An 18,104-nucleotide genomic window follows, 5' to 3' on the forward strand; every position below is an offset into this window, starting at 1 on the left:
TTATTACATTGTTTTGCTGTTTTGAGTTTTTTACAAAAACATGTATATAATGTCCTGCATACATGTATGTGTTAATTTGAAGTCAATAGCTAGTAGCATTCATTGAGGGTAGTAACTTGACTATAGATTTGACCGTGTTTTCCTCAGACTGTGTGTTAGCCGGAGGGCTTGGGGAAGTGGGGGAGGTGTGAGTGTGTGTCTGCGCAGACGTGAATGGGCTCACCAGGAAATGAAATCACCCACTAGGATGGAGAGAGAGAGAGTGACACAGAGCTTTCCGTGATGAGCTCAGCGCGGGGCGTGTGGGCCGAGCGAGTGTCTCGCTGTCTGCTGATGCTGTGTTTTGATTCGAGCATGCCACATTCTCTAAAATGACCTGCGTACTATAGCCACTGGCTGTCATGGTCGGGGATCTGTTTTACTGGAGCTTCTGCTGTCTGAGGCTCTGGAAGAAAGAGAAGGTAAGAGGCTCTCGGTCACACATCTGTCATGACAGCACAGCCCTGTTTACGTTTGATCAAACTTCCCTAGAATTTCCTGCTTTCGTTCATTTACATCGAAACGTTTCATTCGAAACATTTATTTGAGATCTCATGGTTTGATTTTCTGGGTCGTCGTCGCACTGGCCTGTTATCCTCCTCGTATGTTTATATTTGTGATGTCTGACACAAGGACATCTCAGCTAATGCCTATAGCCAAATGATTTCTATATATGATCTACATCTACACACTGTTTTAAAAAAGTTCATTTGGTTGAAAGTTAGCTACATGATGTAATAGAAACTTTCATAAATAAATGTTTGCACAAAATAATGTGAAAACTAATGAAATCACACGTATGCAATCCATGAACTTCGAGCCTTTATTGACGCATCCTTGCTTTTTATTACTTGTACCCGTTACAGCTCTGGACAAGGCTTTCTGGCTTCCACATTAAACCTTCTGTTCATTGTTGGTGACATTCTTTTTTTGCTCTTTATCTTGTGCAACACCTTCCCTAATGATTTCTCATGTTAGCTGGTTTGAGTGTATTTTTTGTGAACACTATTCTTGGTCACACGAACGCTTATTCAAAATACTCTAGACCAGTGGTTCTTAACCTTGATGGAGGTACTGAACCGCACAAGTTTCATATGCGCATTCACCGAACCCTTCTTAATTGGAAAAATAAAATAAGATTTTTTTCAAATTAAAAACATAAGTATATATTTTACTGGTGCACAAAATGAACCGTGCATCAACATCACTGTGTTTTAAAGAACAAAACCATAAAAACAAAAGTGTTCTCTTAGTTTTCCCGGTGCTAGACTAGAATTGCTCAATTTGGCATTGCAAATCATGCAGTTAGGACGCTGACTCCCATCACGTTCCGTTATACACGTGAATTCATATTGTACATATTCGTCTGACCAAATTCTTTTTTTGCTCGACATAGTTAGTATGAAAGGATTAAAATATTAAGAAAGAAATCACACAAGTCGACTACTGGGCGCACCAAATTCCCTGCAGCACAGATAGGCCAAGCAATGTTGCGTGATCACCTGCCGCCAATGATGGCCAATCGGGGTGTGTCATCACGAATCATATGAGTCGGGTGTGTGTCTTGACCTCCACGAACCCCTGAGACTGACTCACCGAACCCCTGGGGTTCGATCCCAGGTTAAGAACCAATGCTCTAGACCAAATGAATGTCTATACACACTAAAAAAACACACATGTAGGCAGAAAGTATTGGTGAGAAGTTTACAGTTTACTGATGCAGTCCATCATACATTCATAATGATGCCTTCGGGTCATAATTCTTATAGCCGTAGTCAAGTTAAATGAGCTACATTTGTGTTGTTTCACCATCATGACTTCTACTGATTTTCCAGTTGTATTTTCTCAGTGGAGTGTGTCATGCAGTCATATCTTCTGTCCTAAAGGGAAGCATGTGCTTCTCAGTGTTGTCATAGGATTCCCGTTACTCAACCACGTGCATTTACTAAAAATATGTATATTTGTATCACATGAACTAACCTGCATGAACAGAAGCTTATTTCAAAATTTCCAGGGGACTTTCTTATTTTCTTGAGTTTAGTTCTTTCCCAAGATTACAGTCACATGTGAAATGTGTGCTTGATGGCAAAAGTGAAACCTGAAGTAATCTGAGAGGCATTTGACAGCTAGTTAGAACCAATGAGAAGTTATTATGAAGTTAATCGTCTGTAGTTTGGTGTGTTTTTGTAGTTTTATATGTATGTATAACTGTCTTCCATTAAGGGGGTGGGGAAAGAACCTCCTCATACCGTGACGTGTGTGTGGTTAATGTAATGTTTCTGCGTTGGTTGAGGGTTTTTGAGGTGGGTGCTCATATGAGGAAGAGGTGGGCTTACAGTGTCCTCACAGCATAACGTTGTCACATTTTCCCCTCTGAAGATTATATTCACATTATTATTATTAATAGTAGTATTATTTAACAAAAGGAGATTTGTAACGTAAGCAGTTCAATAGCCCAGTACTGGTTTATTTAAAAGTTTAAACACAGCTGAATAATTATTAAGGCAGTCATGGCCTTATGGTTAGAGACACAGACTTGTAACCCAAACGTTGCCGGTTCGAGGTGGGGAGATTGTAGGTGGGGAGAGTGAATGGTCAGCACTCGCCTCCATCTTCAACACCATGGCTGAGGTGAGACCCTTCAGCTAGGCACCAATCCCCCAACTGCTCTCTGGGCGCCGCAGCATTATGGAACAACTTAACATTTTCAAAAAAGGGCGACTTTAACCCCAGTCCATTCATAAAGGCACGATACTGTATATAAGATTTTTCTAAATTTCCTAAAACCACTTGCACAGTGTTGTATACAATGTGCAAAAGTCTTAGGCATGTTCATATTTGTACCCCCAAAAAGGGTTTTAACCCGGTACTGTACTGTAGTGTTTCAGTAGGAAATATCAGTTCACATCTCCTTACATTCCTTTTTCCATTACTTGCTATATAACATTTACATTTATTCATTTGGCAGACGCTTTTATCCAAAGCGACTTACAAGTAGTTTTATACAGTGGCACATTACTGCAGAGCAATCAGGGGTTAGGTGCCTTGCTCAAGTGCCCTTCAGTGAGGGAATCCAGTGAGACATGGCTATGCACAGGCTTACTGTTTTAAAACAACCAAGGATGCTCCACTGATCTGGGCGCACCATCATCAAGTGTAGTTATTATAACTTAAAGATTTTTTTTTACTGAGACAGACCAAATGCAGAACGACTGTGGCAATGTCTCAAAGACGCTTAAAGAAACTTACGCGCAAATGGGACTGTGAAAAGTTCTGGGAACTTGTATGAAAATCACCCATAGAAATTCTTCTGAGTAAAATATCGCAATTATATTCCCATTGATATTTACATTTTCTTTACAGAATTAAGATGTTGTCCAGTCATGACTTCTTGTGGCACATGAGAATAAATATTAGTACCACAAAGCCCAAACCCCTTTAATCATTCATCAAAATGTATAAAACAAAAGTACAAACTTGTCTTTAACATTATTGTTAAGGCTTTCTTGTAGCTCAGTGGTAAGATCATTGCATTAACAACACAAGGTTGTGTGTTGGATCCCAGGGGATTGCAGATACCTATGTAAAATGTACAGGATAATGCTATATAAGTCGCTTTGGATAAAAGCGTCTGCCAAATGCCTAAAACATATTGTAAATGTAATTGTCTGTTTGTTAAAATCTTGCGAATGGTAAAAATCACTATTGAAATAAACATGTCTTGACTTAGAGACACTAAACATTAGCATATCGCAGAGGGATTCTATCAAAGACACATCAATAAAGGTTCACGTGATCTTCTACCACAATGCCTTAGCACTTCACATGCTTATTCTGTAAAGCTCAAAGCCCCTTTTCTTCACTGAATGTTTTGATATTTGTAACACAAGTGAATGTGTTTTCTGTTACAGGTTGCTGGAGAACAGAAGTACCACCCGGAATGCTTCATGTGCCTGAACTGTCGAGCATTTATTGGCGATGGAGACACATACGCTCTGGTGGAGCGCTCCAAACTGTACTGGTGAGTGCATGGCTGATATGATGAGCGTGACATTTGTGCGGAGGGTGAGAACGGGAAGTGTTATGGTCAGGGGTTTGCAGCATTTATCAAACTGGCCAGAACAGAAAGGAAATGTTTGAAGTGATATGGGGGGATTTCTGGATGCCTTATTGACGTGAAACTGTACTGTTAAAACAAGCGAGGCTATATGTTGTGTTAAGGTCCAGGTACATACACGTAAAAGTTTGCTAGAATGCCACAAAATTTAAATTCCCGAAATATTGGATACCCTTTCATTGTTGTCATGTGTTAGTGTATGAAATATAATGTTTGAGTTTACACAACAACAAATATGTTTTCATAATCATACACAGTCAGCTTGCTCTTGAGAGTCAACTGACCGGCTTGGCAGGGTTGCCAGATCTGTGAAACAAAATCCTTCGTCACGAGCCTCACGTGCTTAGTACAAATAACAGAATTTAACATTCATAAATAAAATCATTTTAAGATTGGAGGAGAGAATGTGCAGTGAGTCTGCTGCTATAGTAATGAAGGTAACTTTCAAACGCATCTGATGGACAGATAATCCACGCTCTAACAATTTTTAAAGTAGTGTTTCGTTATGAAGTTTAACATTCTCAATACGAAACTCATATTACTTTTTATTACCTTCGACGGCCCTCGAAAATAGTTTTCCCACATTTATACATTCCTGTATTATTACTTGTGCGCAGAAATGACAAGCTACTGGCATAACACTAGGCTCAAAACAACAGTTTAACAAAACTGTTACTAAAAATGAATCGTCCAAAACTTCAGAAGTGTAAATTTGATTGTTTTGGTCTTTTATGACTGATGCCGCGGTCAGACTTGACTTTGAGAATGCGAAATTCGTTCAGACGGTGGTACAAAAGAGGCTGCAAGTGATTCCTCCTTTTTCACATTTCTGTACCGAGAGGTCACACTCTGAAGTTTTGATCTTCTACTGGTGTCACGCACTCATGTGATGAGAATTTTCTGACAGTGACAATTTGAAAAAAAAATTATACATATCAACATTTATACAGTTTTTGTATAAATGTGTGTTCCCATGTAATCTTAAAAATGCACCTATGTTGGACTGTTTAGGCGGAGCATCGGTTAACTCCTCCCCTTCGACTGTCAGTCTGCTGTCAGTTCCTATTTAAAATGCAACGGCTGTTTCTATACATCCAATCAAATCGCAGAGAAAGACAAGCCACGCCCGCTATTTTCTCATTAGAAATTCCCTTTCACTCGGAAATGCGTCAAAATATGGAAGTAAAAACAAACGCTACTTCCGGTTCACAGGGACTTTAATATTATGGAGTTGACCAACTCTACCATTTGAAACGTCAAAATAGCTAACTTGGATCATGTGTGGCACTTCTACCAATCATATAATGGCATTGACTTCAGTGGCAGGCATTTAGAGTTTTACCACCAGATTATATGGTCGTGTGTTATATTGTGGGGAAATATAGCTTTTACACTAGAGAGCGTGAAATGATCAGATATCCAATGAATAATATAAACACACTTGCTAAAATTGCTAAAGCCATTTAAGAGTTTTATGCCAGGTTTCACAGACAAGGCTTTAAGGCCAGTCCCAGACTAAAACGAATGTTTCTTAACTGAGAATAACGTGAAATGTTTTTTTCTAAGGCATTTTAAAATAAATAAATGTATAATTAAAAGTGTCTTTATTTAACTATTGGGGTAAAATCAGTTGTCTTTAAAAGAGCTTGTATGATAATAAATGTGCTGTGTCTCCCTCTAGTGGTCACTGTTATTATCAGACCATCGTGACACCTGTGACCTTGCCCGACTCTCCGTGCTCTAGGATTCCTCACACAGTCGCTCTGGTGTCCATTCCCGCCTCCACCGATGGCAAGCGTGGATTTTCCGTGTCCATCGATCAGGGGCCGAGTCCCAACAGATACTGCTCCGATCACAACCACACTGTCAGAGTCACACAGTGAGTGTCTGTGTGTGTTTGTGCAGGTTTCTATACATTGTGGGGTTCAACTTGGTTGTTAAACAAACGTAATGATGTTTATTTGAAAATGTAAAAATGAAGCAAGGTTGAACATTGTCAAAGCCTCCTGTGTTACTCATATGTGTGTGTTTTATTTATGGTTTGAGAGCATGTTTGCTTTGTGGTTTAAGGGTGGACTCTGAATGCATCAGTCCAGATGTGAAGAACTCTATTCATGTCGGTGATCGGATCCTTGAGATCAACGGCACCCCGATTGAGAATGTTCCTCTAGATGAGGTAAACTTGAAAAACCTAGTGAGCTGTCTATGAAGGGTGCCTGCAAAACCTCTTTGCTCACACGGTTAATGACTTATCATCACAAAATCTAGTTTATTTATCTGAATCCAACGTTTGTTTTGAGTTTATAGCAGTAGAAATGCCATGAAGAACATCCATAAACTTCTGTGTCAATAGAAAGTTTGATGGGTATTTTTGTGGAGAATTAAGAACGTTTATGGAACGATTTTCTTTCTATATTACTCTACAATGGGAACGAGTTTACTTCATCAACCTTTTTGGATTTTGAAGCGAAATAAATATATATATATATATTAGTAATTTTATATAAACTGCAAGTGGTGACCGTGGGATGAAACATTTGGGTTTGAGCACTTTCTTGCTGCCATCAGTAACAGTACTGTAACAAAAGTGAAGCATAGTCGATTCAACATTTTCATGGATTTGCATGAAATTGACACGAAGTTCACTGTTTGTGTTTGTGTCAGATTGATTTGCTTATTCAGGAAACCAGTCGATTGCTGCAGCTAACTATCGAACATGATCCACATGACCTTGGGCCTTCTATGGACCAGACCGACGGCCCCACCCCCCTCTCTGAAGGGTCCAGTCCCATCACCCCCATCACACGACCCCCGAGTCAGGACATCAATAACCTACGCTCACGCATGATCACGTAAACCTCAATATTCACTTCAGCTACATATTAAAACAATGTCTTAAATGAAATCTTGAATTATATATATTATGTATGGTTACACTTTATTTTAAGGTGTCTCGCTACTATGCATACATACAAACAAGTACTGACTACTTACCATACCGCAGTTTTTATTTGATGGTTAGTTGCATGTAATTATGGTTGATTGTTGCATGTAGTAGAAACATTCAAGTCAAGTAAGCTTTATTTATATAGCGCTTTTGGCAATTTTCAATTCGTTACAAAGAAGCTGTACAAGAACTATTGACTACAAGGTTATGCAAGTCAAAACACAGGTCAAATATCAGACAGACTATAAATTCCAATATGCAGTGTTAATGAAATAAAACTATAAAATTCTAGCAGCCCCCCCGGGCAGGTAAACAGTGTAAAACAGTATGCAAACGGTGGCGAGGAACCCAAACTCCATTGGAGGAGAAAAAAGACCTCAGAGGGAAACCAGGCCTAACCGGGGGATCCAGTTCCCCTCTGGCAAAAACTGCAGCCTCAGCACAATCTCGACAGTGCGCGCACAACAAGGCAAAATAAAAAAATAGTTAGATTTAAGATTATCATTAATAAAGTATCAAGCTTTTCAAAACAGACATCAATATCAGGTATAACATTACTTGATCAGGTAAACCAGTACAATGAAGATGACATTCATTGTTTGTATGCATAATTAGCAATTTGCCCTTTTTTAATAATTAATAATGTTACATTGCATTTTATGTGTAAATGAAATGACAATTGATGTGTGTTGTTTCTGCAGGCGCAGCTACAGTATTGACAAATCCCCGAGCTCCAGTAACACACCATCACCACTGTCTCTGAGGAAAGACATCAGCCGTTCAGAGTCACTGCGAGTCATGTCCAGCCACATGCACCGAATATTCAGAGCCTCCGACCTGATTCATGGAGAGGTGCTGGGGAAGGGCTGCTTCGGCCAAGCGATAAAGGTTTTACATCACTCGTGCATTTCGTGTTTGTGAATTTTCTGCATGAATGGAATAATGTGCAGTAGGCCTTTACAGCCATAGCACAGCACTGAGCACTGAATACTATGCACACGACTACAGTGGTCAGACCTGCTCAGTAGTAGGGGGCGTCCCACTATTTGTATCCAGTGTAACAGAATGCCACTTCAACATGCATATTACGAGGTCAAGTGACAAACATGCTGCATACTGCTATTGTTGTTGCGTGTTGATCCTGTACAAAAAACAGCAGGCAGTAAACCGTGTACAGTATGAAGTAGACACATGTGTTGGTCACACATGTTGATGACATCATGGCTTTTGTCATTATCAGGTGACTCACAGGGAGACAGGGGAGGTGATGGTGATGAAGGAGCTCATTCGCTTTGATGAAGAAACACAGAGGACTTTCCTTAAAGAGGTGCGTAGTGTGTGTTCAGAGCACTGACCGCCTCTATAGCATACACAGAGCGTCAGGTAATCAGTATACAGAAAAGTAGTAACTGTAATCAGCTACAGTTACGTAAAAAACATAGTAATCCGATAAGAGTTACATTCGATAAAAAAGGGAATACTGTGTCAGGATTACAGTGCTTTAATTTGAAATATTTTAGCATAATAACACATCTTTTTGAGAGCCACTTGATCATACTGTAGTTCCTGGTGATCACTCACGTGAGCCACCTGCTGGCCGATGCGCAAATAACATGTCTCTAGCTGAGACAATGCTGACCGTGGGAAATTTCGAAGCTCTTTTTTTTAAAGAAGAAAAGGCAAAAACATGTTTGTAGAGTGCAAACTATGCCTTCCAGCTACCAAAACACTTTCTTAATCATAGGTTACAACTATACGACATTTTCTTCAATAGTTTGTATTAATTAAGGATTTGGTCCATTATGTAATCTATTTAATGCAAGTTGTTTTTTAATACTCTTAATGTATAGTATGTGACCTTGATGGAATCCAAAAGTAATCATTTCTTTCATATTTGGATTCAGAAGATTCTTTCATTATTTAATCAACCTCAAGTTGCTCCAAACCTGTATACATTGATTTGCTCTTTTGAACACAGTGTAACATGGGCGGAAAATGTTAGCAACTGAGATTTCTGGGGCTTAATTTTTCTTACTATGGAAGTCAATGATGTCCCAGAAATGTGAGTTGCTAACATTCTTTCAAATATCTTTCTTTGTGTTCAGCAGAACAAAGAAATTGACACAGGTTAGGAACCACTCTGGGGGGGTTATGCATATTTTTGTGTGAACCGTTCCTTTAAGACACTGAATACTTTATGGGTAATTGGTAACTGTAACTGAATATGTTTTAAAGTAACCCTGGGGCTGTACGTTCACTTTTTTTCCATAGAGGTTTAATGTTTTGTAGCACAGGCCAAACGGTTTGAACACAAATGTAAGACGTCTGTTATACTAGAAACAAATATTTATCACATAAATAGGCTGGTAACTGACGAAGGACATTTATGTTACAGTTGGGCAAATAAGGGGAATGTCCCTTTCTCAAGTTCCTTTTTCTGTTAAAATGTTTCTGAGTTCTTTGTTTTCCATTCTTTTACTATTAAATAAGTATATACTGTAGTATACTATTATATTAATAACTATGGTAAACTGCAGTTAGATTTCTCATTTTGCAGATACAATAGTGTTATTGAAACTTACTATAGTAAGCAATGGTTTAGTGTTTATGTAGTTTATCAGTTTACTACTAGAATATTACAATTTACTAAACCTTATAATATAATACAGTGTTTTTAAGTTTGAGCTGTGCTTCTCATCAAGTTCTTTTGGAGAAATGGAAAAGGAAACATACTGTACATCTTTAAAAATGGAGATGTATTGTACTTTACACATTTGAAGATATATATTATATATAATATTATAATTTTTATCAGCTTGTGTTATTTGTTAATGTATAACAAATAATTGTCTTAACTGAAGACTTTTGTGTTTGTGCTGTGTTATGTGCTCAGGTGAAAGTCATGAGATGTTTGGATCATCCTAATGTCCTGAAGTTCATCGGTGTCCTCTACAAAGACAAACGGCTCAACTTTATTGCCGAATACATCAAAGGAGGAACGCTGCGAGAAATAATCAAGAAAATGGTGTGTGTTTGTGAAGCGAACGTGACAAATGTTGCATTTAATGCATTCCTTTTAATGTGCGCTGTTCTGTGATTGAACAGGATAGCAGTTATCCATGGAAACAGAGAGTCAGTTTTGCCAAGGACATCGCCTCTGGCATGGTGAGTGAACGCTATAACAAGGGTGTGATTTTCTATGGTCTTTTTTACATGTGCTTCTGCTGAAAAAATGTTTTCCCATTGGGGACAAAGAATGTCCTCCGCCACCATTAGCATAGCAAAAAGACTATATCAAATACCCCAAAATAAAGATGTTTTTAAAAATATAAATAATAATCTGCATTTCATACTCTCATGAAACTGTCGTAGAAAAAGTTATAGGCCTTTAAGGATTTTATCTCACCACTAGGTGGCGCCGGCCCAAAACTTTTAAGGCTCCTCTAAGGCATGGTGAATTTCGTAACAATACACTAATATGTTCATAAAATACAGCATTTCACTGCAATATTCCATATGACCAAAGGCCCAAAATGGCCGACATGGGAAAACTGGATATCGTTTGACTCTGCATGTCACCCCGAATCTAACTTTATGATTTTTGGCCGAACCCTTCAGAAGTTATAAGCAAAAATAGCTATTTTGACACTGCACCGAAACATAGAATGTTGACTCAGGTCAGGCTTGTGACGAAACATACAAAGTTATATGTTGATACATTAAAGATAGAGACATCCCCAAATCCATTTGGGCGTGCTCGCCATCTAATTCGTTGACGAGCGATACAAGAACGACTTGGCGAATCAAAAATCTTTTAATAACTTTTTGTCAGCATTGTCTCTTAATGCTACTTACCATATTTCATGCAAATTGGACCAACACTCTTGGAGGAGAAAAATGTAATATGGCTTCAATTGGGTGCATTGTCTTGAGGTCCAGATTCTAAGATTTGAAAACCTATAAAAACCTTAATTATGCTAATACTTGATAACTTACACAAAGTAACACTTTAATTAAGGACATTCATCTGATAAATTTCAATTTTGAACAATTAATGGGTAGTTGACGAATAAATCGTGTGACATGGCAAAATTGAGAAAACAAACTGTTAATATTTCATTCTTTTAATATTATTAATATTTCTGTTTTATAATATAAAACTGCATAAAAGAGATTTTTTTAGGACAGACTTTTTTTTGCTTCACACCATACGTCAAATTTGCATATTAATCCGTCAAATAGCCTAATCTTAATGGAAAAAGAAAGCTACGCTTTTAATGACTTTCACTTTCATCACAGTCTTACAGCTGGTAATAATTATTCAGCTTCACACATTCTTAGATAACCAACGGTCAAATAACAGCTTCCATGACTTTAACATCGGCTGTGAAAGCTGTTCTGTGTAATACACTGATATTGTGTGTGTGTGCAAACCTCTAAATCACTTCTGTGAAATGTCCTTTGAAGTCCTGCTTGCTAATGTCTCCTGGTCAATCTGCTTGTTTTATTATCCAACATGGGTCCAATATAAAAATAAATGTTAAATATAACCGGTCAAACGCCAATCTGTCATTTCCCTCGCCAGAGTAGGAAATAAATTGCGTTCTCTAACAAAGATTGACGTTTGCACATGCACTAGCAGATCTCCCGTTACACTTCGATCAATACGCACGTGTTTAACTGATGACGTGAAGTTGAGGCCATTGTTACTGTTTTGAGAGGAGGGCTCGACCAATCACAACAGCATGAGAAGAGGAAGCTCGGTGATATGTTGTGGTTGGGACATCTTCAGGGAACCAATCGAGACAGACTGGGTCAGCTTTACCAATCAGAGCGTTTCAGAAGGAGAAACTTTATACAAACTGGAGAACATCCCATCGTTTAGTGAGAAGAGGAACAGCGGTGAACAATAGACTTGAAATATAAAGCGTTTTTTGAAACTAGACACATGGTCATCCATTGTTAAACACTTTTCTGCAGCGGCTTGTCAAAACTAAATCACAACGCACACTTCATTGATTTAACCTCGAGTAGATGCAGAAGCGAGTTGAATTCGTGCTTTACAGCAATAACAACAGCGGTTCATGTTCAGAAATACATCGGAAGAGAGAGATGGACTCACAAGCGTCTCACAAGAGTTACATCGACCAAATAATAAATAAACGATAACTAATACAACTATATTAAACAGTTGCACATAGACGAACTTCAAAATAACATGAATCGTATAACTTAATGCGATTGTGATGTCAATATAATTAAGGTATGAGCAGTCTTTGTAATAAGCAATGTCAGATGCAGAATTCTGGAGTTTAAAGATGTTGATCATATCCTATCATAGTCTATAGCATTTTTTAAGGTAATTAAAAGAAATTGCCCTCATTAACATAATAAATCCCCCCGGAAATCATGTCAGAGTTGCACATTTTGCCTCTTGATAAAAAAGTGAATTCCTGTACCTGGATCGAGTATGATATTCACAGCTCACAGTGATGACGTGACCTGCTTCGTCTAACAGGTGTACCTGCACTCCATGAACATCATCCATCGAGATCTGAACTCGCACAACTGTCTGGTCAGAGAGGTCAGTCACAGCCCCATCACACACCTTCGGTTGACTTGTGCTTTATGCTGTATATACGTATTTATACAGTGTCGCAGAGGACAAGAAACCGTTTGTAGAGAAGAATTTTCTGTATCTGTGTTGTTTCTGTGTCATGCTTCGAGATCATTAGCAGAAGACAGATGTAAGAAGAATAAGAAGCCTGCTGTACATACAGTATCAATGAAAACGTCGGCTGTCTGCTGTTTTGTGCTCTTACAGAACAACAGTGTGGTGGTGGCAGACTTCGGTCTGGCCCGGCTCATGGTGGAAGAGAAAAGTCAGGACAAACTGACGTCTGGACAGGTGCCCAGTGTAAAGAAGGCGGACCGGAGGAAAAGATACACTGTGGTGGGAAACCCATACTGGATGGCTCCTGAAATGATCCACGGTGAGATCAAGCTTTTTATTGAATGTACGGTATTATACATTTAGTGTTAATTGTGTCGTAAGGTACTTTTATGAGTCTTTTTGACTGTTTCCTATGCTAAAAATACTGCAAAAACTTTATGATGTTATGAGAGTTGCCTACATATCTATATTTCTGTGTTTTTCTGTATAAACTGCATTCTTTTTGTTTCTTTAAATGATTAGCTCTAGACACAAGAAATTAACTTTATATCAATTTTATTGCATCTGTAAAACTAGGGAAAAAGTGTTTTAATGAGTTTTCTGTGATGAATGTTTTCCTTAGGAAAGAGCTATGATGAGAGGGTGGACATCTTTTCCTTCGGCATCATACTGTGTGAGGTGAGTGCTTCCGGATGGAATAATCACAGACTGCCAGGCAGTAAACATTCAGAATAGCTGCCGAACTTCCAGGGAGTGTGTTTAATTGAAGTCACTGACAGTAGTGGTTAGTTCACAGAGAAGCTGTTGGTGGTATGTGTTCTGACCGTGTTGGATGGATTGGTAAAGCCCAGCGTTATACATGTTGTTACACACGTTTGTCGAGGGCGCTGCTCATACTTCCGCTGAATGTCTGTTGTTTCTCAGATTATAGGCCGAGTAAAAGCTGACCCTGATTATTTGCCCCGGGCGATGGATTTTGGGCTGAACGTGAAGGGTTTTCTGGATGACTTTTGCCCTGCCGACTGCCCGCCCTCTTTCTTCCCCCTGGCGGCTCTGTGCTGTGACCTGGACGCTGAGAAAAGGTTCGTGTCAAACACTTCCACTCCTTCAAGACAACACACTTCTTGTAATGTCTTGTTAGAGACAGTAAAAAAATCACAAAAGATAGTAGTTATCGTTTGTTATATTTTATATAATAATAGATTGTGACAAAGCCAACATAAGGTCACGCTAGACTCCAAGAATGAGCCCTGCGTGTATGGGTAGCAACCAGTAAACACATTGCTAAAAAACATTGTCTTCTCATTATAATGTATTTGCAGTGTTATTGTTGTTTTAGTTATTTTATAACTGTATTGTACATGATTGTATCATGTAATGTTTAGCATTTCCTCCAACTATAAAAGGTCACACATATGGATGTTCTATTGGTCACACATCGTCACATGATACGTATGAATGGAAGTCAATGGAACAGAAAGTCTAGCGTGACCGTGGCATCAATTATACACTAATCATTGCCATGGCAACCATTCAGGACACACTAGCAGCTGTTTAGCCGCCCTTCCAAACACCTTAGATGCCTTTTGAGAGTATGTACTGTAGCCTAGGACAGTTTTTTTTTAAACAGCCCAAGTATCCACTCAACACTAGAACTATGCAACATTTATTGACTAAGAGATTTAAAACATCGATCAGGTTTTGCCTTCATTTTGATTGTAGTAACTATGTCTTCTGAAATGCTGCTTTGAATATATGTCTTGTGTCTGCTCTACACACACTGTGAGTGAAGACATGTCTTCGTTGCAGGCCTGCGTTCGCTAAGCTGGAGGTGTGGTTGGAGAACCTGAAAATGCATTTGGAAATGGGTCTGCATTTGGTGTCAGAGCTGAAACACATTCACAGTGACTTCTGGCAGACACAATTACCCAGCAAGCACGAGCTGCACACCCACCTGGAGCAGCCCGAGTAACCCATGATCTCTGATGGGCCCTGATGCTTTTCACAGAACACCCTGCTGACAGAGGGCCAGCGAGGGCGGTCTCTCATCTCATGCTAAAACATTCACCTGAAGACTTTGAGGACTGCTCCATTGCTGGGTCGACGGCCAGAGACACCGTCCTGATCATGATAAAATCATTTCACAACACATGTCCGTTGCAGAACCTCTGTGTTACAACATCAGAAACTTAGTTGTGGTTCATCAGTCCTAATGCATTCAAAAATGCACGTCTGAAAATAGCCTTTGTTGTGGCTTATTGTTTGACATTCATTATAATGGTACTGTTGCCGCTTTGGACACTAACTAACATTACCGCAATTGCAAGTTTCAAACTCCTTATAACAAGAGCTTGTCGTATGAAAGCTCAGACTATTGCCGCATGATAACTTCAACAGTCAATCAAGTTTCATCTCGTAATAGTGATTAGACACAATTCAAAGAGTATTTATGTTATAAAACAGGCGTTCTAAATACTCTATGTATCTTTGCATTGTCTACGTTAGGTAAATTCACTAGTCTTATCATGTAAATCCACCGCACGGTGATGCCGGGCACGTTTTAGGGCTGTGGAAAAATATCGATAAAGCAAACATCACAATATTTTTTGGTGATATTCCAACCTCTTCTATCGCTAAGCCTACTTTTTTTAATCATTTACATACAATTGTCTCAAAAGCGGGAGTGTGCATGGCGCTCCAGCATTCAGAGTTGACGTGTGGGTCCACTTTGGTTTTAACAACAAGTCAGGAAGTAATAAATCGAATAAATGCGGTTTGTGGTTGACCACTCAGTCTATTGTGATGCAATCCGCAAGAAATATTGATTGTTTTATGCGTTTATTGGGCTTAAGCAAGTGCACGTTTATAGCGCGGATGAAACGCGTGCTATTTTGCTTTAATGGAGGCGCAACTGGCGCTTTTAACCCACAGTTTAGTAACCTCTTCTCTAGAGGTCTACGCATCGCATATCAGGGCCACTCTGTTAATACTCATTCTTACAGAATACCCCAGGTGGTCCACAGCAACTTTTAAACAAAAGAAATGGTTGCAATATATTGAAATATTTATCGTATAACAATATATTGGATCGTGAACATCTATCATGAGGTCCTTGCCAATACACAGCCCTTGCACGTTCCCTGGTGAAAATTGCTAAATGTAATATATATTGTATATGTGCGGAAATTATTTTGTATACAGATACCACATCATTAGCATATATTGAATTTGTACGTCTGCTAAAAGGCCCTCGCGTACAGTGTCTTTGAGAGGTCACTGTAAAATAATGAACAGTTTGGTCTTTTGACGGAGTGAATCTCACAAAAACATGTCTGTGCCAAATATCACGGTAAGGTAAATTAGCATTTTAGCATTTTATGGCAATGGATGACGTTTCTAAGGTTACAGATATAAAATAGGACACATTTGTCACCAAAAAACATACTTAATTTTCTTTGATTTTGGACCTGGACATTTTTTTTGTGACTCACTTGATCACTTTCATTTATTGTGAACCGTTGAAAACAATGCTATGCGAGCCCTCGTGTTTAGGTAACGCCACTGCCTGTAAATATCTTGCACAAAACGCTTCCCCTCTGAGCTTTTCCTTCATTTTTCCGGAGACAAGCTGCATGGTGTTACACGCTTAGTGTCGCACCCTCCACTACAAGTCCCGCTATACTCAAAATGATGAGCAGATGTTCTTAATAGTAAAAAAAAGACAGAGGAAGACTGCAAGGAAAGCATGTGTATAGTCAAAGGCCATTGAAAGAAAAAAACAGCCTCTATTTCTAGATAGAACCACTTTTAGAAAAGGATTTTATTTGCACTATGTGAAGAAGGGGCTACCTCGGAAGCCTTTGGATATTTTTTTATTACTCAGAACTGAGATTTTTGTAAATATGAATGCAAGTCACTGATGGAGCCTTTTGTGAAGTTCGGCCCCTACCTCCTGAGCAGAAAACCGACAGCATGACAGACTGGAGAATCAGCTAATATGAGTTGATTTGAATGTGTGCATTGACTTGGGTCAGATTCATGGGATTAATGGCCACATTTGCCACCTGCCCTCTCCCTTCTTTAGTTAAACAAAGTTTAAAGCCATGTCACGTGTCCATTTGTGTCTCTAACCAAACAAAGGAGACACACATCACACGAATTCATTTCAGTAGCGTGTCTGTGTGTGTGAAAGGCTGCTCAGGAGTGTGGTCACACTGCTGCCTATCGAGGGGTTTCGGTGAAAGTTGTCTTGAAGCATTCTAACTGTTAAATCTTGTCAAGTAAGCTTGAACCGCTGCTGGCCTGTACAGTAAAAGAGCACTTACAGTATACGATGTAGTCTTTGAACAATTATAAGTCCAACTCAGGGCACCAGAACTGGTCAAGAAGATCGTGGCATTAGTGGAGATTACAGTAGAATGTGATGACAGATTTGTACATGCATCAAGAGTTGAACAGTTCATAAACAACAACGTGTTTGCCATATACCCTGTACTTTTGCGAAAATGTCATGCGCGAATGCTGCAACAATGGTTTTACCTCTCGACATTGCTGTGCCTTGGTTTTATGCTAGCCTTGCCAACGACTTGTGGTGCGTTTTGAGCCTTAGGAGTTGATTTTCTTTTGTTTTTATTGTCACTGCTTATGCATCCATGTTTTAATGAGAATTCCTTGTTTTTATATATTTATATTTTCTATGTCTCCATTGTCAAGTTGAACACTTCAGGTACACAGTTTTGTTTGTTTCCTCTAATTTCATGTTTTTATTAAAGCTGTGAAAATGACTCTGCACTTTAAACATACTGGCTGTGAACAAGCAACATTCAAGAAGGCGACTGTACAGAATAAAACTGATGCTCCTGATCTTACGCCTGTTGTTGTCATTCCTAATGATAAAACTCTTAACAGAAGGTTAAGGTTAGAGATACACTTGTATAGGGTTAGGATTAGGAGAACGAGTTGGCATGTAGTTGCAAGTTACATATGGTTCGTAAAATGTGGCCTTTTTAAAATAAAGTGTTACAAAATTGAAGCAGTCATTTTGAACATCGAGATTATTTTGCATATGAAACAGTACAGTGTTTAGTATATTAATTGGTACATTATTTATGAATACATTTGGCATCACATAATATATAAAGTGTCACGTGAAATACAGTGTAGTCTGCCTGTCCACGTTTTTTCTATTGACACTACAACAAAGCCGAACTTATACACTAATAACAAGATACATCCAAATAAAAGGAAAATTTAAGATTACATTTTGAATTGCATATAAATAAAAAATACATCGTTAACAATTACTGAAAAAAATTCATTTTAGCAAA

At 38.8% G+C, this 18,104-nt stretch overlaps 1 protein-coding gene across 3 annotated transcripts in view; it reads left to right on the forward strand.

Moving 5' to 3' along the window:
- The window catches only part of limk1a (LIM domain kinase 1a), a 47,172-nt gene extending 29,528 nt beyond the window's left edge, over positions 1–17,644 (forward strand). For 2 of the 3 annotated variants that reach the window (XM_079482145.1, XM_079482146.1), the window contains 13 exons: positions 3,951–4,060; positions 5,838–6,035; positions 6,227–6,332; positions 6,821–7,008; positions 7,805–7,991; positions 8,344–8,430; positions 9,997–10,128; positions 10,209–10,268; positions 12,622–12,687; positions 12,928–13,096; positions 13,400–13,455; positions 13,702–13,859; positions 14,587–17,644. In XM_079482145.1, the coding sequence (XP_079338271.1) occupies positions 3,951–4,060; positions 5,838–6,035; positions 6,227–6,332; positions 6,821–7,008; positions 7,805–7,991; positions 8,344–8,430; positions 9,997–10,128; positions 10,209–10,268; positions 12,622–12,687; positions 12,928–13,096; positions 13,400–13,455; positions 13,702–13,859; positions 14,587–14,749 (1,680 nt within the window). In that variant the 3' untranslated portion in view covers positions 14,750–17,644. Of the gene's footprint in view, positions 1–237; positions 462–3,950; positions 4,061–5,837; positions 6,036–6,226; positions 6,333–6,820; positions 7,009–7,804; positions 7,992–8,343; positions 8,431–9,996; positions 10,129–10,208; positions 10,269–12,621; positions 12,688–12,927; positions 13,097–13,399; positions 13,456–13,701; positions 13,860–14,586 lie in introns of those variants that run through there. The other variant, XM_079482147.1, reaches the window with a different exon arrangement.
- The last annotated feature ends 460 nt before the right edge of the window (positions 17,645–18,104 follow it).

The sequence above is a fragment of the Barbatula barbatula genome, assembly GCF_947034865.1.
Source record: "Barbatula barbatula genome assembly, chromosome: 19".
Classification (NCBI taxonomy): Eukaryota; Metazoa; Chordata; class Actinopteri; order Cypriniformes; family Nemacheilidae; genus Barbatula; species Barbatula barbatula.